The sequence below is a fragment of the Sebastes umbrosus genome, chromosome 7 (genome assembly GCF_015220745.1).
Source record: "Sebastes umbrosus isolate fSebUmb1 chromosome 7, fSebUmb1.pri, whole genome shotgun sequence".
NCBI lineage: Eukaryota > Metazoa > Chordata > Actinopteri > Perciformes > Sebastidae > Sebastes > Sebastes umbrosus.
Genome location: NC_051275.1, coordinates 12,371,099 through 12,394,493, shown reverse-complemented (window position 1 = coordinate 12,394,493; position 23,395 = coordinate 12,371,099). Strand labels below are relative to the sequence as shown.

Genomic DNA, 23,395 nt, shown 5'->3' with positions numbered 1-23,395 from the left:
CACATAATGGCACATAACTGCCAAACGGATCACAAAGTGGCTACGCCGGCTGCAGAACAAACGCTTGCTTTGAAATGGATCTTTATGGTTTGCTGTCCGATCTATCTCTCTCCCTTTAGAAAAACAAGACAGCTGCAGGGATGGGAGGGGGCGCTGGACGGTGGGGTGGGTGGGGGGAGGTTGTGTAGTCCTGTGGCCAGTAGGGGGGGCTAGTCTTCTGCTGATGATGTGTGTTACTGCAGGAAGAGAAAGACAGAGAGGGAGAAGAGTAGGAGCAATTCCTCGTCTCCGGCACAAGCAGGCCTTGATGAGTCCTGTACAAATTCACAACACTTCCCTATACTTAACATCATAGTACCTTCCTTATCTTGGGTGCTTTGAAGAAGGCTTCAGCAGGACATCTGTCAGGCGGTCTGTGTGTGTGTGTGTGTGTGTGCAGTGCATGAGCCTCCTCTGATAAGTGAGTGACAGCTGCTGAGAGACCATAAGGTGCATGTTTACCTCATATGGAGACAGCAGGGGCTTAGTGAAGGCTGTGCCCCAATCGATGGAAAGGCGAGGACAAGCGATCTGGATCCACCTGTAGGAGAAAGAGAGAAGGTACAAATTTGTGCATCCAAATGTGGTGTGTAAAACAGGAGCAGTCAGAGAGGGCGAGATCCTATTAGATAGGCAGGGCACATCTGCGCGCCTGCACGCCGCTGCGTGTGTGGATACGTGATGCAACGGGTTGTGCGGGTGGGGGGGGAGACTCCGCACCACCTCCACCACCTCCACTTCCACCTGATCTCCAGCATCTGTTGGAGAGATCTGTCCTGATTTGCAAAAAAAAAAAGCTCTAAAGACAGCCACGCTACACAGCCTGAATGCATATCCAGCTGCTGAAAGAGGGAGGCTGAAAAGAGGAAGAGGGAGGAAGAAGGTGTGTGGTGGTGGAGGAGGGGGGGGGGGGGGGGAAAGACTGGTTTGCAGGAGGCGTAAACAGAAAAACAGGGAGAGAAGTGAACAGAGGTGAAAAAAGGAGAAACGCAGTGAAAGAAAAAGAGGGAGAGGTTAGGTGAGTGTGAATAAAAAAGCCGCACCAGTCCGGTCTCCACGGAGGTAGCCTACATAGCTGGCAGACAGGGGTGGTGGAGGGGGGGGATGTATGAGAGATGGGGAGGGGGGTGAGGAAAAAGAGAGAGAGAGAGAAGGACACAGATATACAGCGATAGGGAGAAAGAGCAATGAAGATGAAAACAGACGGAGGAGGGAGGGGGGGTTTTGAGAAGCAAGAAGAGAGGAGAGAACAGAGGCAGAAGAGAGGAGGAAGATTGGCAGGGAGGAGAGAAAGTGTTTACTCTGGAAAATGCATGAGAGAGGGATGAGGAGGGCGTGGATGTAAACAGCTGGAGGGAAAAACGAACAATGGGAAAATGGAGACGGGGAGAAGCGGGCCGGGGCTACGGGGGTTAGCTTTCACAGATCAATGCTATCCTCGGCTCCATCTCCACTCTCGTCCCTCGTCCCTAATCCTAATGATGGAGCTCCATCAGAAATATTGACAAATATGAATTGAGTTGCAGTGCATATAGCGGCCCCGGAGATAACGTTAGATCTAGGTAAATGTCAGACGGAATAGGAGATTTAAGAAGAGGAGTATAGTGCCGCAGCTTAGATGGAAAACACTTGAAAGACAAAATAAAGTTTTGCCGTAATTGCTTGAATACTTTCATGTGTACGCTGCTGCTGCGTCAGAATCCCCATCTGTCTAGTCTCCATTTTTTCCAACTTTCACACTATTTCTCAACTGCAGAATTGATTGCACCGTTGACTCTCGCTCCACTCTGCTTTCTGTCAGAAATATTCCACCCCCCCTGGGCAAACGCATGGCATTTTCTCATTTTCAAATAACACTTTTTTTTTTTTTTTTTGTTAAAAAGAAGTCTCTCCCCAAAGTGTGAATTCTTATTCATCCTCCTAATTTGAGAGCCAGCTGAGTCAGCTGAGATATTTTGCACCAATCTCCCTAGACCTTCTAAGTTTGCTGAGTTGAGATTGGAGATGCGGAATCTGGAATATGACCTTTAAGTCCGTCAGCTGCTATTCATAACCGGAGCCCTTTACGTACGGAACACTGCACATGCATCAAAACCGCCCTATAGACCAAACACCCAGGAAAAAGGAACTAATTATAAGGGGAGAGGCGGACAGTTTGCATTGTTTGCACCATAAACTGTATATAAGAAGTGGACGTAGTCACCCAACACGTTCTCATTCCAACTCATCACATACTGACACTTTGTCAGACCCCTTGGCGTTACTTTTCGGAAAAACACTTGCTTAGGATTAAGCAACAAAACACTTAGTTAGGTTTAAGAAAAAACATGGTTGGGCTTAAAAATGCTGTTTTTACAGTGAAAATATGACCGAATGTTGTGATCACGGGACACGGACGATCAGCTGATTGGAAAGTGAAAGTGAAACGTAAGGCCTGGGACACGAACAGCAGTCTCCTGGATGAAAGCCTTGTGTTTGTTGGACCCGTCCACTTCCCCTCCCGCCAGCCCGGTGGTGTCTCTTTTGCTCTTTCAACTACGTCACCACACACCTGGCGCACTTTCTATGAGCGTTTAATAGAGGCACGAATGGGTTTACATTGTAGTTAATGGAAAGCCCCGGTGCGTCTCCTACCCCCGCTAAAGGGTGCCTTGTGCGTCGGTATGGAATGCCGACGGCCGTGACAAAGAGTCGATATTTGACGCCCTGGGAATGAGATTGGGCCGAGTCACAGTGATGTCACCCATTGGTTTGTGGACTACCGTTTTGAGGCCTTGAGTTCGGCATTTTGGTCGTTGCCATCTTGTTTTTTTGCAACCAGAAGTGACACAAGAGGGTGGAGCTAAACCAAAAGCTGAATAAGACATTTCTAGGGGACCAAAATGTTACATTTAATGTTCAAGAACTGAAAACACACTGTGAAAGGGTTAACGCGGACAACTCCCAGACCGGACAACGCCGTGGTAGCGACCTGTCAATCACAAGGTAGCCACGTCCTAAACCATACCCTGCTTTATGGTCTATTTCAGAGGTTCTCGACCAGGGAGTCCACACAAAAAATGGGGGAAAGTTTATTTTCACTATTTATTTCACTATAGAAGTGAGCCCAATGTCAGTCATAAGAATCATTATTCTGATCCACCCCCAATCCAGGTTTCACTTCCTCCATGGTTACATCCTTAATAAAAAACAATATCCTATCAGATGGAGGTTCCCGAAGATAAATCTTATCAAATGGGGGTCTGTGACCTAATATGTATCAATTTAGTGGTCCTTGACATGAAAAAAGGTTGAGAACCACTGGTCTATTTTACTCTAAATGGGACCATAATTTACTAAATGAACATCATGCTGTATTGAAGAAGACGTGAAACTAGCGATTGAGACCATAAGATCATTTTTACAATGTTTAATGTGGTAATAAATCAAGTGAGAAGTAGGGTCATTTTATTATAGACATTTATATAATCAGACTTCTTTTTGCAACCAGAGACGTCACACCCAGCTGGCTATTAGAAAGAACCCAAGTGTAAGGAACCTAAGCATTGGCTTAACTTCTCAGACCTGGAGGTTGCCCACAGGCGGTACCATGGTTTTGCACTCTGCTGCTCACGTTACTACAGTTTCACAAGTGTGTAGAGAGCTATACGGTGGCCTTCAGGTAGTGTAAAAACGTGAAAGGCTTTCTCTAGAGCCAGTGTTTGGTTTGTCCGTTGTGGGCTACTGTAGCAACATGGCCGCTGGCTTAGTTTAAGGCACTTCTGCATTGGCTTCACTCTTCAGACCCGGTAGGTTGCCTACTGTACTGTACTCTACGTGTAGAATGAGCTGAAAAGAACACCGGGGTTGCTTAAAAGGGGGGAGGGTGATTAATAAAGCAAACCAACCACTAAATCCTCTGGGCTATAGCGTTGAGAGGAGGGTCTGAAAGAACGACAGAAAGCATGAAAGCGAAGGCAGAGAGGATCCCTCCTAAGGAGCAGCTTGGCACATAGACCCAGAAGGGACTTTTCTAATATTAGCACAGACACTGAATAGTGCAGTGCAGTAAAATGCATGGTGCCATGCCAGGTATTGCCCCCCCAGAATGCGGCCAAAATTGTATTTCCAGCCCGTATCTGGCCTTCAATCTAGCCGGCACAGTAGAGAGCCCACATCATGGGGCGCAGTGGAACAAAGAGAGAGCTGGAGGAAAGAAAAGAGAAAGAGGTGCAGAGACAAAGGAAAAAAGTGTTTTTTTTGTCTGGTGGTGGAGCCTTGTTTCACAACTTATTCCCAAGAAAACATTACCTGAAATATAGAATATATGAATACAACTTTGATAGAAACATTAGTCTCTTCAGTTGCTCTCTACAGGATGTGTTCACTTTAGTAGAAACTAGAACTTTCAACACTCGGACATGCAAGGATTAGAGGAGCAGGATGTGGACAAAGCTGTGATATATAAAAAGGTACGCAAGGCTGCATGACATTTAGCACTGCTCTATGCAACGTGAGCTCCAGCCCTGGCCTCGCTGCGTTACCTGCTGTGGCCCATTACACCCTGACACGATTAGGGAGACCTCCACCTGCATGGCTTCGCTTCAATTACACTCTTACAGTCTTGACCCGCCAAAAAGCGAGAACAATTAACCTCTCAGCACTGCGGGAAAATGTAAAACGCTCACCTTTAATGGCGGACTTAATTGAATTAGAACAAACAATTTCATTTCAGCGGAAGTCAAAAAATTAAAATTCAAACAGAGAGATAAAAGACAATGTGCAATGCACAGGGTGGCATTTGGAGTCTAGTTGAGATAAGTGTGTGGGTGCACAGAAATCTGTACAATAGTTTAAAACCTGCTTGGGGACAGCCTAATTACACACTTAAGAGCATATGCTAATGGTGTGTCTCTCTGTTTATATGAGAGTGTGTGTGTGTGTGTGTGTCTAATGACAGAGAAAGCCTGGGGGTGGGCTCTGTACAGTCCGCTGTGCCGGCTGGTGCTGAGCACTAATGCATCCTCTACCACCCCACCGTCTATCTCTCAATCGCTCTCTCTCTCTCTCTCTCTCTCTCTCTCTCTCTCTTTCCTTCTATTCCTCCTTCAACACAGCCGGATTCAACACAGATTCACACATCTAGTGGTTTGTAATGTTGGATGCCTGTGTTGTTACAGACTAGTCTGGTCTGGGTCACTCTAGGTTGTGCAATAACACTCTGAATAAACACTGGGTAAGGATGATAACAGTGCTGTCAGTAAGTCCATAGCTTCCAAAATGAACCTTCAACTTCCACTTTCATCTCTTACCTAGACTCATCATTAAATAACACTAAAACTGTTTTTGTTTTGTTTTTTACATCGACAAAGGCATCATTATGATGAATAAATGCAATGGTTTCTTCACTACTTCACTACTTTTTTGGTATCGACTGAAATGTGGCTGCCCAGATTCTTATTCTTTGATGAGTCAGTTTCTCATTCAAATAAGAATTTGGTAAATTTGAAGACCATTTTTTTAGACAAAGTTCTTGGATTACTGTTTAATGTTTGGACTGCATTTAAAGGAACAGTGTGTAACATTTTTGGGGATCTATTAGCAGAAATGGAATATAATATTCATAACTGTGTTTTCATTAATGTATAATCACCTGAAACTAAGAATTGTGTTTTCATTAGCTTAGAATGAGCTCTTCATATCTACATAGAGAGCGGGTCCTCTAAAGTCCGTCATGTTGCTCCGCCATTTTTCTACAGTAGCCCAGAACGGACAAACAAAACACTGGCTCTAGAGAGATCCTTTTGCGTATTTACGTCACCGCAGTTCTCCGACACGCTTGTGAAACCGCGGTAACGTGAGCCGCAGAGTGCAAAACTGTGGTGCCACCAGTCGCCGGCATTACCAACGTTTTGGTCTTGGAAAGGGAGGAGTGAGCGGAAGGGCACTCAGTTGGTTGCACTCTGCAACCACACCACTAGATGTCGCCAAATCCTACACATTATGCCTTTAAGAAATTTGTGATATTGAAAAAAGTATTGTGAAACTCAGGTAGTGTGTCGGCACTAGTATTGAAAATTCTTGAACGACACCCAGTCGTAGTCTTTAACAGTAATGACAAAACTATTGTTGCACTTTATTCTAATGTATATACACCTAGTTGTCTGTTTATTAGGTACACTACACTAGCTAAAACTGATACAACAACCGCCCTGCAGTTAATGCTACCTTCATGACGGTTATAATGTTCAGTTTCAGTTGAAACTGTTGAGGTGTTTATTCAACTTTATGGTCATTTTGGAGGATGTGGTGTGTGGTGTTATTTAATTGCATTGGGTTACACTGAGTGATATTTTGTCCATGCAAGCTATACTTAAATGTCAAAAACATCTCTAACTATGTATGATTTATTAAAGGGCAGTTAGTTAGCTGGCAACTGGGTATAAAAGCATATAGTGTACTTCTATCTGATATACAGTAAACACGTAAAATGGGCCATAATTTTGTATTCAAACACTTTTGTTTTCTTGACATCGGTATCATAAACACTACAGAAACAGACTTTGTAGAAAAGCTTTTGTCTGTAATGAGGGTTTGTTTTGGTTGGGTGAATCGTGCCTGACTTACATAATTTCAAAGTTGCACACATACGTCAGTCTGAAGAGGAGAGCCAAAAAAATAAAGAAAAAAAAAATGCTTTTACCGTGATCGCGCGCTTTCCAAACACAGCCCCCTCAACTACCTCTGCATCTCTCTCTCTCTCTCTCTCTTCAACTCACTCTCAATCTCTCTCAGACCTTCTGTCCTCTCCTCACCCACTCCTCCCTCACACATCACACTTCTCATTACTCCACAGTGAGAGGCCAATCCGAGGGAGTGTGAGGCGCATGTGTGCCTGTGTGAGTGTGATGGGAGCTGTTGCACATCAGTGTCTCACTAACCCCTTGTCCATCTTCACCTCTGTTCTTTGGCTTGGAAGTCAGATAAATTGGCGACGCTGCACCTTGAAGCCTGAGAGCTTGAAATTTCTTTGAAGAAACTGTTTGTTTTTGAAGAAAGTAATGAGTGTTGTTGGGCTGGATAACGGCGTTCAGTGGCAAGGCATCATTCAGAACCTGCCACTCTGATTATCATATATTTTATTATCATTAATGACAAGATCAACAAGGGCATCAATATTGTAATAATGTCATAGTATTTGAGGAAAGTGTTGATTACGTGCGATGGGTTCACAGTAGGGCTGTCAATCGATTAAAATACTTAATCGCGATTAATTGCATGATTGTCCATGATAAATCGCACATTTTTTATCCGTTCAAAATGTACCTTAAAGAGAAATTTGTCAAGTATTTAATACTCTTGTCAACATGGGAATGGGCAAATATGCTTGCTTTATGCAAATGTATATATTTATTATTTTAAATCAATTAATAACACAAAACAATGACAAATATTGTCCAGAAGCCCTCACAGGTACTGCATTTAGCATAAAACATATGCTCCAATCATAACAAACTCAAGCCCAACAGATAACAACAGCGGTCAGTGTGTCAGTGTGCTGACTGGACTATGACTTGCCCCAAAACTGCATGTGATTATCATAAAGTGGGCGTTTCTGTAAAGGGGAGACTCGTGGGTACCCATAGAACCCATTTTCATTCACTTATCTTGAGGTCAGAGGTCAAGGGACCCCTTTGAAAATGGCCATGCCTGTTTTTCCTCGCCATAAGTTAGTGTAAATTTGGAGCGTTATTTAGCCTCCTTTGTGACAAGCTAGTGTGATATGGTTGGTTACTAATGGATTCATTAGTTTTTTCTAGTGTCATATGATGCCAGTATCTTCACTCTAGTGTTAAAACTAAGGAATTTGTGTTAATGCGTTGAAGAAATTAGTGGTGTTAAAACGAATTTGCGTTAATGCGTTATTATCGCGTTAACTTTGTCAGCTCTAGTTCACAGTTTACTTGGGCTCAGGAACGCCATGTATTTTTAGATTCAGGGTAAGATGTTTAAAGTTAAACACAGAAAACAAGCAAAGGAATGGCTAATATATTTTTCTTTTTCTTTTTTTTTTATAATTATATGTGCAAACGTAGAGGGTGAAAAGTAAGTACTTTAAAAGTTTAAACTTCCTCTCTCTATGCCCCGTGTGTCAAAGCTGATTTTTGTGCATTAAGCTGGACTATTTGTTTCTGCCACAAAGGCAAAACTATGGAATCTCACCAAGACATGAATACCAATTTTGTTTATGAAGCTATACACTGTAGACTACTGTCTGTCAGCTCCTTGTTATAGAGTGCACTTGCAAATTATGCTGAATCCCCAGTTATGTGTGCAATGATGCCTGCAGAATACATTTCAAATGTTGTTGATTGCAAAGTTTCGGTGAGTGCTTGCTGTTGATCATAAGTTTATACCAGCGTCCATGATGTGAAAGATACATTTTCCATTCTTTATAACAGAGAGACACAGCAGTGATTGAGAATTTGCAAATGAAGAGAACAATGAGCCAAAGGAAGAAGTGTTTTAGTGAAGTGTGGAAGACAATGAAAGTAATCCAAACTTGAAGGTTGCAGGAAGCCATGGCATGTGCTCTTCAAGCCTCTTCGGTTACAAAAAGGACATGGCAACCTTGGCAATCTAAGCCTCTAATGCTTCATGTATTGTGGTATGACTCAAAAGCATCAACAGAGAATAAAATGACTGGCTTCTGCAAGGCTAGGAGAATATGGGCCAAGGTTTACATTGGCGGGCATATGCCACCTTTTTGCCGGTATCACGTGTAGCTGTCCGTCAGATTAAATGAACAACAGCCAAAATGTCCGTTGGGAAATATGCCAAATAAATTAATTCGGCCTAATTAATTAAAAACATATTAAATAGCCTAATATTGTAAGATATGGGAAATATGCCAAATAAATTAATTCGGCCTAATTAATTAAAAACATATTAAATAGCCTAATACTGTAAGATATGTTGCCAAGGCAACTGCTTCTAATCCAGTGCACTTTTTGTCAAATTCAGTGAATATCTCCTCACGGTCCGCTGGCTGGCTGTTCTGTGTCTGTGAAAAAAATAAAAGCCGGTCTTCATACACAGCTTGCAGGCTGTGTAAATGTGAAACAAACAAAGTGGCTCGGAACAAGCCACTATAATGCTGATATAAATAATGATTACATCTATGTTTCTTCAATTAATTTTGACTTATGGACTTCGGACTGAGACAATTACAGACGAGGAGCACGGCTCCACGCTCGCAGTGCTTGAGGGAGAGACAGAGAGAGGGGAAGAGAAGGTGGACTGTTACCTGTTTCTGTAAAGTATTAATAATTTGAATGTCAACCTTATGAATAAGGCTTCAAACTATTCGCTAGGCTACAGCCTTGTAGCCACACAACACTATTTTGAATTTGACAAATGTGGAAATTGGATGGAACAGTATTATTTTCATTTTTAGACCGCTTCTTCATTTAACTTCTTTTCCAGTTATGTCAAATGTAAGATATTATATGGCTATTTAAAAACATATGTCCGGTAGTTGTTCTATATGGTCGGAATTCTGGATTATCAACGGTCATATTGGCCGTAAAAAAAAAGGATATTTTGATTTTATTCCAGCTGCCAAAGCCAAGCAGTTCTGATTCAATGATCAGCACGTGTCCTAATTTGAGTGTGTTTATGTATATGTGAATCTTAATACTCACGCATCTATATCCTGCATCAGATCCAGCTTGCCTGGGAAAATCTCAGACAGGAGCACTCGAGTGAAGGACTTGCCCAAAGACTGGAGCCTTGTCTCCATGTGCTAGGAAGAGAAAGAAAACGGAAAGGTTTGCAATCCACACATCAAACACAATTTGATTGGTTGTGAAACTCAACAATATCAAATGATAAGTTACAAATCTCAAAGCCCATGACTCTCACCCACACAGACAGTCCTATAAGCAATCTAAGGTTGTCCAGCAGTTTTTGCGCTACCGTCAATAATCTCAGCAGTAAGACTATTTTTCCCAACTCTCAGTCTCTGAAGCCTCAAATATCCATCCATCCATTTTCTGCTGCTTAAGTCTACAGGGTGGTGACAGCAACTTAAGCAAGGTAGCAGACAGATTTGTCTCCTCAGCAATGTCCTCCAGCTTCTCCTGGCATTCTCACATCAGGTGGGATGTGTAATCCCTGTTGCACCAATTATGCAATAATTTCCTTAAAATGTAATCAAATTTGCACTTTATCGAAAATGTAATAATGTAATAACTTGACCAATAATGTAATAAAATGTCATGACTGATATTGTAATAACATTTTTACCTTTCAGTTTTTTTTTGTTTTTTTTCCAAAAATGATGATGTAATAATTTTGACAGATATGTAATAATGTAAAAAAGTATGCTTTTTTTTTCCTCGTAAATGTAAAGCCTGCCAGTATACAAAATGTTTCATATTGTTAGTGTCATGTTAGCCTTCTGAATACACTGACATTTGACACCGATTTCATGTTTGAAAATGTAAACTCTAGGGCTTTATGTAGAGGTTGACATTTACAACAGATGGCAATGGTAAATGGCAAATAGACATGCATTCATATAGCGCCTTACTAGTCTTCCGACCACTCAAAGCGCTTTGCACTACATGTCAACATTCATCCCATCTACACACACATTCATACACTGATGGCAGCGGCTGCCATGCAAGGTGCCAAACTGCTCATCAGGATCTAATCGAACACACTGATGGCACATTGGGGCAATTTGGGGTTCAGTATCTTGCCCACTTCGACATGCAGACTGGAGGAGCCGGGGATGAACCACCTATTTTTCAATTAGTGGATGACCCGTTCTACCTAATGAGCCACAGCCGCCCCCGCAAGTCAAGTCAAGTCAAACTTTATTTGTATAGCACATTTAAAATCAACTGCAGTTGACCAACGTGCTAAACAGGCACTAAATACAAATGAATACAAAGCAAACAACAAAAAGAACAGAAGAGAACGATAAATATAATGTACACATAATAAACAGCACAACAGAAAACAAAGTCAAGCTGTCAAGCTCAACTCAATGAAACAGCAAGAAGAAGAGGTGGGTCTTCAGCAGCGACTTGAAGGTTTCTGTAGTCCGAGCAGTTTTTATGTGAAGAGGTGAGCTGTTCCAGAGATTAGCGGCAGGCACCGCCTAGTTCTGAGAAATCTAGGAGCACCTGATTGGTCGACCTCAGTCCTCTAACTGAACGGATGGGAATCAATGGGAAATGAACCCACCCATACCCATGATGATTGGTCGTTGTGCAAGGACCGTCCATTGCACCAGAGTGGATCTTAGATTAGACACCATCAGAAGATTACACAAGCAAGCAATGAGGGCAAAACAGTCGATTCAATCTCCATGAAATGACCAATCAGGGATTTTAGTTTAATGCTTTTTTGCCTGATAACAACGAACCATTTTCCATCTGTTGTAAATGTCAACCTCTACATAAGGCCTAGAGTTTACATTTCCAAACATGGAAGCAGTGTCAAATGTTAGTGTTTTTAGTAGGCTAACATGACACTAACAGTATTATAATAATATTTGTATACTTGTATACCTTACATTTCTAAGAAAGGAAGCATACTTTTTTTACATTATTACACTCTCTATAAAAATTATTATATCATCAGTTTTGAAAAAAAAAAAAGACCCACCTGAAAGGTGTTACAGTATCACCGATAAATGTTATTACAATATCCGTCAGGACATTTTATTACATTGAGTGCAAATGTTATAACATTTTCAGGAAATTATTACATTATTGGATGCAAATCCCTCCATCATATTCTGGAAATTCCTCTGGATCTCCTTCCAATTGGCTCTGGACAGAATTCCTCCACAGGGAATCGTCTGGATGAGATGCCCAAACCACTTCAACTGGCTCTGAGCACCTTACAGATGTTCAATCTCCTCAACATGTCACTATTGGCTCTGATCTGACCTGGCATTGACATGAACCTTGGGTGATCCGATCACAAGTGGACAGCTCTAAGTACGCCAGTTCACTCGTCTCGAGTGACCACTTGGGATGGGTTGTCACTTCCCCGCTCTATATGCACATAAACATGCACATCATTTCCGTTTGCAAAGTCCAAACAGAATCATACCCTCAGACTTGTGTTGACTCTCACAAATCACTTCACACTCAGCAGTGAACCACTAAAATGAGTACTGCAACAGAACTACATCATCAGCAAAGAAGCAATCCTCAGGTCACCAAACTGGTGTTGCTCCAATCCTTGGGTGCGCCTAGAGGTTCTTTACATAAAGATCACAGAATTTGTAACAAAGCAGTCCAACTCCCAGCGAACACACACTTCTACTACTTATTGCTGAGAATACAGCCACAGCTCTCACTCTATTCTTAAAGTGCCACACACAACATCCTGAGGTCACAATCATAACCCTACAAGTCCATAAAACATGTTTAAACTTTAGGAAAAAACTCCCATGAGCCTTCCTTGCGAGTGAAAGGGCTGGTCCATTGTTCGATACACTGATGTTCCAAAATCGTCAACAACAGTCAGAGCCGTGACAGTCTGTGACTCACTGTTATATAGATGTGACCTTCTTATTCTAGGAGAAAAACACATTGGTTCTCAGCAAGGAAATTGTGAGTGTCCCCACACATGTCTGGCATCTTTCAATTAAGGCAACTCTGAGTGTCCAGCCAGGAGTTTGGCTCCAGAATTGATGTTGTGTGTAGAGGTGAGCCCAACTATGCTTTTGCAGCAAATGTTCAGCACACAAAGGCCCTCAGCTTTGCCTTAAAGCTGCAGTGCGTAGAAATCCGGAAAACGCAGAATCCTGCATCCCCTCGAGCTGCTCTCTCCTCTCTCTCCTCTCTCCGCTCTCCCCTCTCTGTCCGAAGCCCCTCCCCCCACACGAGAACGGGCATATGCATGCGCTTCATACGTGCTCGCTACATCTGAGGAGGCTACCGCAGCGAGCTACACATTACCTTCTAACGACATCAACAGTTTGGACTGTCTTTTTGAAAGTCTGTCTTTCTTTTTTTGGGTTGTTTTGAGGTGTAGGCAGTTGCTGCCAATGCTGGAATAGCAAGCTTTCCAGTAGGTTGTTCCGCCATTGACCGAGGCTTTCACTATCTGCAGAGACCAGACGTGAACGCGCATCTCCTTTTGTGGAACAGCCAATAGGAACGCTCTCTCTGAAATGCCCTGTGATTGGTCAAAGTCTGCCGTCACGGGCAAGATTTTCTAAAGCCTGTAAACAGAGCCATGAGGAGGTGCAGAGGTGTAGTTTTCTCTCAGATCACTTGAATTACAATATGCTGAAAGGTTATTATGGAATTTTTGCCAAATTATGCCAAAATATTGTTGCCTACTGCCACTTTAAGCTCCAGACACACCAACCCGACATCAGACAACTAGCAGCAATGAAGGCCGCCTGTTGCGTCGCCTCACGTCGCCTTTGTTTTGGCCGACAAGTTGCACTCGAACACACCGCAAAGACTACAGTCGACGACCAGTTAGCTCAGACGTTCTGCGCCTGTGTGAGATGAAATAACTCTCCCTACCAGCAGGTGGCAGTAGTCTGTATTCGTCATTCAAAAAGGGAAAGTGGAAGACCGAGGACTGCGGTTATACAAGCCGTTGTTATGATACGTACATGAAACAAAGCAGGGTCTGCCAGCCATTTTCACACCACTCTCAGTCACCCCTTAGCTTCATTCCAGATGGCCATGTCGTTGTGAAAATATCCGTGTATTGGAATGATCAGAAGAAGATGAATATAAGAAGAGCCTTCTGTGTTTTTCCTCTTCATTTTACTCGTTGGCTTGCTTTCCTCACGTCCGTTTCTCTTCTCCGTGCACTGATTCCTTTAAGCTGAACTGCCAATCAGAGTGATTTCTCTCACTGACGGGCTCCGCCGCTGATTCAACATGCTGAATTGGCCGAAAAACCTCAGATACGGGCAGACTAGAGCCGAACGTGGCGGGACACACCAAAAAAAACTAGGCCAACAGACGCTCACTGACGACCCTAAACTGTCTGACGGCCTAGCGCCGGCTTGGTGTGTCAGGGCCTTTACATATCGCAGTGCACCTACACCACCCTGGCGGATAGTGGGCCCATGTGGAGCTGGCCCCACTTTACCACACCACTTTATTACATTCTACCCCACTTTAGACACCAGGCCTTATATAACATATCAATAAATGAAACTGTTTAGCTTAGTTCAAGGAATTCTTCTCCCTTGCTGTCTCTGCCTTTGAAGTTTTGGGCATTGGTACTTGGACTGAGGTGTTATTCAGGGATACAGAAGGCAGCCAAACCAAGTGAAGAAATCCCATAAATGTTCCTTTGGTGAGATAAAGGTGTGAAAGTTGCTGATAGCCACTGTCCTTGGGAGTATCATGAGACATTTCTACAACTGTGCTCTTATCAGAGATAGTTCTGTCCCCTTACTTTAAGGGTTATCTGACACTGTACTTTTTAATCTCGACATATCGCTATGGGAGAGTTGCTGAGTCTTTTTTATTCAAATCCCCCCTTTTTCAATCCATCCTTCCTAAAATGAAACTTTTCGATCTCTGGTTGACATTTTTACATCAATGCTAACTTCATCTTTCAAGTCTGGATATTTACAAACAGGCAATATGTACCAATATACTGAACACCTAGGTGTGGAGTGGTTTCTAACCTTTTACATCGAGAGGTCCATGCATTCTACCACACTGCAATATGTATACAAATTACATACAAGATTATGTGAAGAAGGCAAAGCATATAGTCAAACCATAGACTGTATACAAAGATGGACAACATGACAGCTCTCTAAAAGTGAAGCCAAACATCTCGACCGCCCCCTAGTGGCTGGTTGCAGTATAGGTCATAAATCCCGCCCCCTCCATGTTAGCGGATGGGACATGGGCCAAACCAAAAAGTCAAAGCACATGTCAAATCATTTTTTCCTGAAGATGGTTTCTGTCATTTTAGGTAGTTCTTATCACGCTGATGTATGTTCAAATGTTAATTTTTCTGATAAGTTAAGCTTTAATTCGTTATTTGATGCTATAAAATGGGGGTGAAACGTCATGATTGACAGCTGTGATTGACTGAAGTAGTTGCGGAGTCGGAGGCTCTAACTTAACTTCCCATTAACGTCACGAGCCTGTCTAATAGAACATGTGTCAATTTGATGATAGATGTAGTTATAGAGATATTATGGTTAGTTATTGCATCTTTCTAGCCAAACAGCTACCGTGGTGCTAACGTAGCAGCTGGGTGTCTAACGCTAACAAGCTGCAGCTGTGTCCGGCTCGTGATTGGCTCGGGCGGGACCTTGATACGGCGGTTCCAGCCCCCCCCCGATCACTACTGCACAGACTCTGACTCCAAATGACATCAAAATCACAACAGGTCCCGTATCCCAGGATGTTTTGGCTTCACTTTTGTACAGTGGGAGGAAGTGGAGATGCGTCGTCCATCTATATATACAGTCTGAGTCAAACATGCAACAGTACAGAAAAAAACACAAAAAGTGGGCATACAAAACAAACAAAGGAGAGCGAATGAAGAGAACAGACAGTGGAGGGGAAAGCAGCAGGAGGAGAAGCAGTGGGTTAGTAGTGGCCAGAGAGGGCTTCTCGGTCGATCAATTAGTATCCCAGACAGACTTGTGTGCATGCTAATGCATAATAGCTTTGAGTTCCTCACTCAACACACTAATGGACCAGCATTAGCGTACACAGACAGTATCTATGAATATGTCTCACAGGATTATTACATTTAATCTTTTTTAATTCTGTTTGGCAAGTTGCTAAATAACAACAAGAGCGGCAATTTGGAGTGACATAATTTTTCAGATTTAATTTAGGATAGAAATTATTAGTTTACTATGATTGTGTCATGAAAAAAAGCCAGTGTTAATTGCTTAAAAAATAACCTTTATTGAGGGAAAGCATGTTTTTTTTTAACCTTTTAAATATTGATTTATGATTGTTTCTCATTTACAATGCCGAATCGATAAAAGGACTTGCTTAAAATGTAAATCCCCAGCACTAATACTCCAATACAGCCGACCTTGAGGCCAACAACGAGATCAAGGATAGTTCTATCGACGGCTGTTTGGTTGCATCATTCTAAATGTGAAATAACAAGCTCCCAGTGTGAAAACCGCTGGTCCTATCAGTGCTTCATGTCACCAAACCACTTGACAGAGAAACTCACACTGCTGAATATTACAAGCCATTGCACAAGTGGCCTCAGGACATGTAGACTGTTGAAATGAGGACACAGACTCTCACCTCCATGACTTTGGGGCTCCCCTGCCGGCCCAGCGTGCCCATGATCAGGCCCCATCTCTTCGCCGATCGAGCCTTGTCGATAGCCTCGAGCCTTAAGGCGCGCATGGCTTCGTGGTCATAGTACTCCCTGGAGAAGATCTTACTGTAGGGGTCATATCTACGGAAAAAGGCAAAGACGCACTAATGTCAATAGAATGTATAAACATAAAAAGACAAACCATGTTATACACATTGTTCAGGTACCTATTTTGTGGACAGAAATGCAAGAAAAGATGAAAAAATAAGATCATAAAAAGCCATCAAGTATGACCGGAGTCAGTGTATCTTAGGAAAAAAGGGGGTATTTCTGAGCATCTAATCTCCTTTTCTCCGGTACGAGGGGTTCACTTGAGATTAGAATCTTGTTTATAAGAGAGACCTGTGATCTGTGCAGCAGTGCATGTGTCTAAAACGACACAATTTCCTTTTGCATACAAACTAGACCTCATCAAAACAGAACTTCATGTTATCATAGCACTGCAACAAGGCGAGTGATCGTGACAGCAAGGGATTTTTTGATGTAAATAGCATTACAAAATACCTTTTCTATGGATAAAACATTTTTCTGAGGATCTGAAAGCAGCAGTAGGCAGATTGGAGCAAATATGAGTTAAAAAGGTTATTTTTATAAAGCTATATCCTGACAGTAGTGCATGAGACAGGTAATCTGAAAAAAAATCATGTGCATCTGTGTCCTCTGGTGCTCCTAATGACTTCTGCAAGATTTCACAGACCGGAGGAAAACAACCAATCAGAGCCGAGCTGAAGCCTTGCGGTCTATGAGCAGCTGTCAATCACTCGCCAACTCCGATGAAATGGTCAAACTAGGCAGCGCTGATCAAATATGAATCAATATTCTGTTACTGTAATGCCTATTTCTTGCCTCAAATGTATTCAGAAACATCTTGTAGTGTACCGTTTAGCTGTAAAATGACTTTTGTGACTCGGCCGCCATGTTGAAATCAGTTGAGGAAATACCAAGCACCGCCCACCAGCCGGAGCAAACTTTCTCATTTTAGAGCTAAACAGTACACTACAAGATGTTTCTGAAACATTTTATGCAAGGAATAGGCATTGCAGTAACAGAATATTGATTCATATTTGATCAGCGCTGCCTAGTTTGATTGTTTGATCTGAGTTTGTGAGTGATTGACAGCTGCCTCTGTTAATGAACAGCCAATAGGAACGCTCTCTCTCTGAAATGACCTGTGATTGGCCAATGAAAGCCTGAAAACAGAGCCATGAGGAGGTGCAGAAGTCTAGTTTTCTCTCAGAACACTTGAATTATAATATGCTGAAAGGTTATTATGTAATTTTGCCAAAAATATTCTGCCTACGGCTGCTTTAATAGGCGATCACGCTATTATAATTGTAAAAATTACTTTTCTCCTTAGTTTACCAACTTTTTCTGTCAGACTAGCTTTATTCCATTTACATGCTAACAGTTGATCCAGAGTTGTGTGTATAACATTAATGAAAATGGAATACAATGAACATTTTGTAAATGACGTCAATACTTTTACAGAGAGGCAAAGATATTTGACGACAATGCTTTTTTTTGTTTTGTTTTGTTGCATAATACCTGTAAGCAGGGATGTCTGGGTTTGCGATCATGATTGACTCCAGGTGAAATCTTCCATCTCCCAGATATCTATAGAAAGACACCAAGCAATTCAATGTTAGAGGTTAAAAAAGAAAGAAATGAAGAAAAAGGAAACCCCCTCTAGACGATAAAATCAACCATAATAAATACTGGTCTCCTACACAAGCTTTCTCTCCCGCTATCTTTTTTTTTTAAATCCATTCCTCTGTGCAGCCTTTTAACAGAAGACCAAAGAGATAGCAGGCAGAAGGCCTGAGGCTGGGGCGGAGGGTCTGCCCATCTCTGCTGTCCGGTAACATGACCCCCAACGATTGGAGCATGCTGTTTACAGAGAATGCAAGCCCTTCCAATTAACCCGGGGTCTGGTGCGGGGGATTCACCGGAGCCCGAGCGGAAGGCAGAGTTCACCAACCGTAAGCACAGGGAGGAATGTAGGTGCCTGAAAACACGAGCACGGGCAGAACGGTCTTACATAAACTCCCCTTTCGGGGTCAGGCTGAGACGAGACCCGCTGATAGTGTGAGGGGGCTCAGGTCGGTACCCCTACTCATTACTGTGCAGTCTCAGTGGACCTACTGAGACAGGATATGCAATTAAATCCACTAATTGGTCAGCGCTTAGAGCAGCTTGGAACAGGCTGTGGGTGGTTTGCCATATACCTGGAGACATGTCTAGCCAGGACTTCATTTTGAAGTGTGTGTTTGTACACATGTTTCACTGTGCATGTGTGTGTCACAAATAACACTGAACTCGAGCAGGGCCTCTGTGGCATTGTTTCCATTTGCTTAGGAACATCCGTGGCCCTCATATAATTATGTTCACAATGCGCCTGCTGCACTTTAGCCGTGGTCGTCCTCAACTCTCTGTAGCTTTAAGAGGCTGGTGTACTCGACTCTGCCCCAGCTCTCACTACCATCACAGTCCTTCCATCTATATTCTATTGTTCTTTGTAAGGGTGCTCTCGCTATAATGGTAATGCTATGCGTCTTTGCGTTATGCAACCCCGTATCCTCGCATTCACATCTTCACATTGTTCTATTACAGCACGAGCGAGAGCTGGAGTGGAGGCAGCAGATGGAAATGGTCGACTGATCGTGGCTCTTTTCAAGGCAGCTTTTAAAAAATTATTTTCTTTATCATAGAAATGAGACAGACCGGGCCATTTCTAAAGCTTCAAGATGGGCCTCAAAGACTGACACCACTACTCATTCTCCGTAAAGTAGCTCAAAGCTTAGGTAAAATATAATTACAACTACGATTTTTGGAGCGCCGACTAATACAATGTAAGAAAACCTAATGTTAAATATTAGGTTATTTTACTATTAAAGGTAATGGGAAAAAAACATGCACCGTTAAAAAGAGCTTGTTCTGTGCTGCTTTTCTTGGACATAGACCAGTGGTTCCCAAACTATTTTCCTTTTTCCATATTTTCTGACATCATCACCCTTATTAAATGAGTTAGTCTTTTTTTTATTAAATCAATTATCTTTAATGAATATAACTCGTCAGTTTTGTTTAAATCTATAATTTCCAAAAATCAAAAAGTTTTGACTTTTGGACTTTACAACGCTCTGGAGTTATTGGAAATGTTTTGATCACACGAGTCTGAAACGATCCCACGCAGCCACCACTGGATTCTAAATCTACAACGAGTATAATACTAATAATATTAGTGAGGCCTGATCTTTATCTGCAACTGTGTACAAATACCAGGTTTAAACAGAATGTGGCCTACTAAGTAGCAAAAAATATATCTTTTTAATACATAGTTTTATATTAGGGCTGTCAAAGTTAACGAGATAATAACGTGTTACCCCAAAATCGTTTTAAAGCCACTAATACAGCAGCATATTTGTCCACTCCCGTGTTGATAAGAGTATTAAATACTTCACAAATCTCCTTTTAGGATACATTTTGAGCAGATAAAAAATTTGATTAATTTGGAATTAATCATGGACAATCATGTGATTAATCGCGATTAAATGTTTTAATGGATTAACAGCCCTATTTTATAAACATAGTGTTGTATAAATTATCCATTAAGTGTGTTATTATGGTTTTAGTTTTACATGTGCAAATCTAATTTTGACAACCTCAGAGCAGACACATCCTGGGGCACCCCCTGTGATCTTTAGCGTCCCCCTAAGGGGGGCCTGGACCCCAGGTTGGGAACCACTGACATAGACAATCAATTGTGTCAATACCTTAATAGTGATTCATTAACGTAAAAGGAAGCTTGTTAATAGAGGGGAAACGAGCACTCAGTAATTAAGCTTTGATACAGCTTTCACAGCTTAATAAAACATCTCTTCCGATTATGTGTTATGATTAAATATGTACACTGTTTGGAGGAGTGGAGGAGAGTGAAGGAGGGAGATGCAGCCCACTTTAGGAGCGTTGAAGTCCTGATCACGTCTGTATGTCGTACAGGTGAATGTGTGTGTGTGTGTGAAGACACAGAGTGAGGGAGAAACGTACCGACTCTCAGGCTCTCAGCTTAATCGATTCTCTCTCCCATCACACCACTACACACCCCGACTCACACATCAAAGACAACGCACATGGGATTAGTGGGTGAAGCACACCTAACCCTTCCACTTCCACTTCTTTCACACGTACAAAGACACACACTGAGAAAGACACACACACACACACCACTTTTTTCTCCCATAGGGCCTGGCTTATGCATATAGCATAACGCTTGTCCTTGTGTAGCCATTTTAATCTCATGCACTGGGAGGTTTTAATCATATGGAGTAACACTAGATGTGCACGGATCAGACATACCGGGTGATGCACCTAGAGACGTCATTATACCCGGGGAATTACTTCAACTCACTGTGCAGCACAAAGCATCGGATTCTCTCTACTGTAGAGCTGCATGAGATGTATAAGTGGCTGCGGAGGTGTTGTTTGTTGCCTGAACATGTTACTTTGCCAGCGCGCTCTCCTCCCTGCAGTGCAGGTGCATAAGCATCACTTTGACAAGTCTCACATGCTCAGCGTTTACATTCTGGGATTCATCATCTGTTTCCCTCTTCAGAGGAAATGAAGAAGTTAAAACAGGCAATCACACATGCTGAAACTAATGTGCAGAGAAACGGTGACATGTTGTTGCACAGTTTATCAATTCGCACCATGAATGTGCCACAGCAGGTGTCGTACTCTGTGAAAACGCTTCTTTAAAACAGAGGAAAATTGCATGCGGATGTGTGTGGTTGGTTTCTGAAAACAGCCAGAAGTGGCCGTGTCTGTCTGGCTTTACACAATTCAATGCTTTGCACAGCGTGAAGGTATTTTTAGCCTTGCCGTTCAGGATCAGCATCTGGCTGTTTCTGGCTGGATATAAGCCTGATCGGAAGCGCGCCGACACAGCTAGTTGTCACAGCTAGCTATGTCTGGTGTGACTGGTGTGACTGGTGTGATGTCGTACTGATTATGCCTCGTGTCACATGGGTGGGCTTGGCGATGGCAGGGGTAATTATGGCACCTGGGGTGGGGGGTGGGGGGATGTCTGGATGAGTCAAGGCTGGATGTCTTTGGTTATCTGGATATATCTGCTAACTAACAGGAAGAAAAGGACAGGAGCCGGGCTGAGACTGTAAGGTGGGAGACAGGAGGACGGAGGTTTTCTTACATTACGGCGTTGACGTGGCGGTCCAAGTGAGGGGAGGTACAGCCCAGAATCTCTCCAGGTGACAGAGGTCGACACTGTGGGACCAGCACGTCATACTCTGTCTTGAGGGCTGTGCTCACAGCCTGCAGCATGGAGTAAGGAAAGACAGTTAGACACTCACATGTTTCGGCGAGCTCACCCTTTACCCTTTAGTTTTAGAGTAGCCCTAGGTTGACTTTTACACATCATTCAAAACAGAAACCATGTACTAAGACCAGCAAAACGTGTGTGGAGAGCCACATTTCTTCTTCTTCCTCATCTCATGATGATACAAGTTAAAACAGGAGGGGAGTCATCAAATGCAGGAAGATGAAAATTTAATATGCTAAATATGTGCAAAAAAATAATCACTCATTGGCATGCTGTTGGCTTAATGAGGAATTAGATCTGTCTTGTTTCATCTAAGCCACACACAGAGTATAACCTAACTTGTAATCCATTTGTACTGTTTTGTAAATTGTGTATTTTTACCTGGTGAGAATATTGTAAATTGTTTCTGAGTTCAATATGCTGTTATGTTAGATGATGTACAGTACTCTTTATCAATAGTGAAAGCCTCCCATTATTGTTTTGCATTTCATGTTTTATGTTAGGGCTTTATTTACTGTATGCTGTCACTTCCTGCTTTCTATCTATTTCTAAAGACGCATCAGCATAAACGTCTTGATGCGCCAAGGTTGAAATTAATCTAGAGTAGCTGATGATCCAAGCTTTTTGCCGTTGAGTGTCTGAATTTTTGAGAAAAAAAGAAAAAGTGATAAAATGTAACATGCTATATATATATGTGTATTTAACATTAACAAATTTGCTCACTTTTCTACATTTGATGGCTCCCCTCCTTTTTTTCTTTGTATTAAAGAGTAGATAACAACAGAGACACAAGGCAATGACGCAAAGAATGAGAAAGGTCAAAGATTACACTGAAAATGTGCCCCTAAAGTGAACCTGAATGGGTCATGTTTAACTCAGATATAACTCCCAATCTAGCCACTTAAATGTATGGATTCATCATTCTGCAGTAGGGATGTCACAATTCCAGAAATTTAGTAGTCGATACCGATACTAGTGATATTCCACGATTCTCGAATTTGATACCACGGTAAAAAACAAAATAAAAAACAATAAATCCTACCTACTTCCAACATACACTCCTTTATTACCGTTTGAAGCAGATTTTTTCCCCAATGATCCGCCAAAAAATAAATTTTACAAGATTACATTTCAACACATCATGATAACGTCATAATTTACCTTCACTCCATTACTCATTTTTACTGAATAAAGCTTGAACGCGTCATAATGTAACTCAATTCAACCCTCGTTAACATTAGCTGTTAGCTCCGTTATTTAGACAAGCAGGACTGTGCTAACGTTACTAACTCTCCTCCTGTTGATTTCAACACAGATTTCTTGTTCACAATGTAGCATTAACCGGGACATTTTCTATGGTCCCCGGGACGCCGTTAGTCTCGGGCCCGGATCCCCGGAACCTGAGGTACTATAGAAAAACAAGTACCGTCACGTTTTCAGAATTTTGGCATCAACTTGGTACCGAAGTATCGATTCTTGTGACATCCCTGTTCTGCAGAGCACTGACTAAGAAATTGTCTACCACATGGCATGTCACACTAAAAAATAATAACAATAAAAATAAAAAGATGAAGATGAGATGACTATCAACACATTAACTAAAGAAATAAATTATATTTTTTGAAGAGTGCTCTAATAATCAAAATCAATCAACTCTTTCAACCACCTACA

General features: G+C 42.2%; 1 protein-coding gene across 1 annotated transcript in view; it reads right to left on the bottom strand.

Annotated features, from left to right (window-relative positions):
* Positions 1-23,395, bottom strand: part of dph1 (diphthamide biosynthesis 1) — a 78,737-nt gene that overhangs the window by 5,693 nt on the left and 49,649 nt on the right. Inside the window, exons 6-10 of the mRNA XM_037776073.1 lie at positions 21,596-21,717; positions 17,938-18,006; positions 16,317-16,473; positions 9,723-9,823; positions 502-580 (exon numbers count right to left, since the gene is read on the bottom strand). Coding sequence (XP_037632001.1) covers positions 502-580; positions 9,723-9,823; positions 16,317-16,473; positions 17,938-18,006; positions 21,596-21,717 — 528 coding nt within the window. The remainder of the gene's footprint in view (positions 1-501; positions 581-9,722; positions 9,824-16,316; positions 16,474-17,937; positions 18,007-21,595; positions 21,718-23,395) is intronic.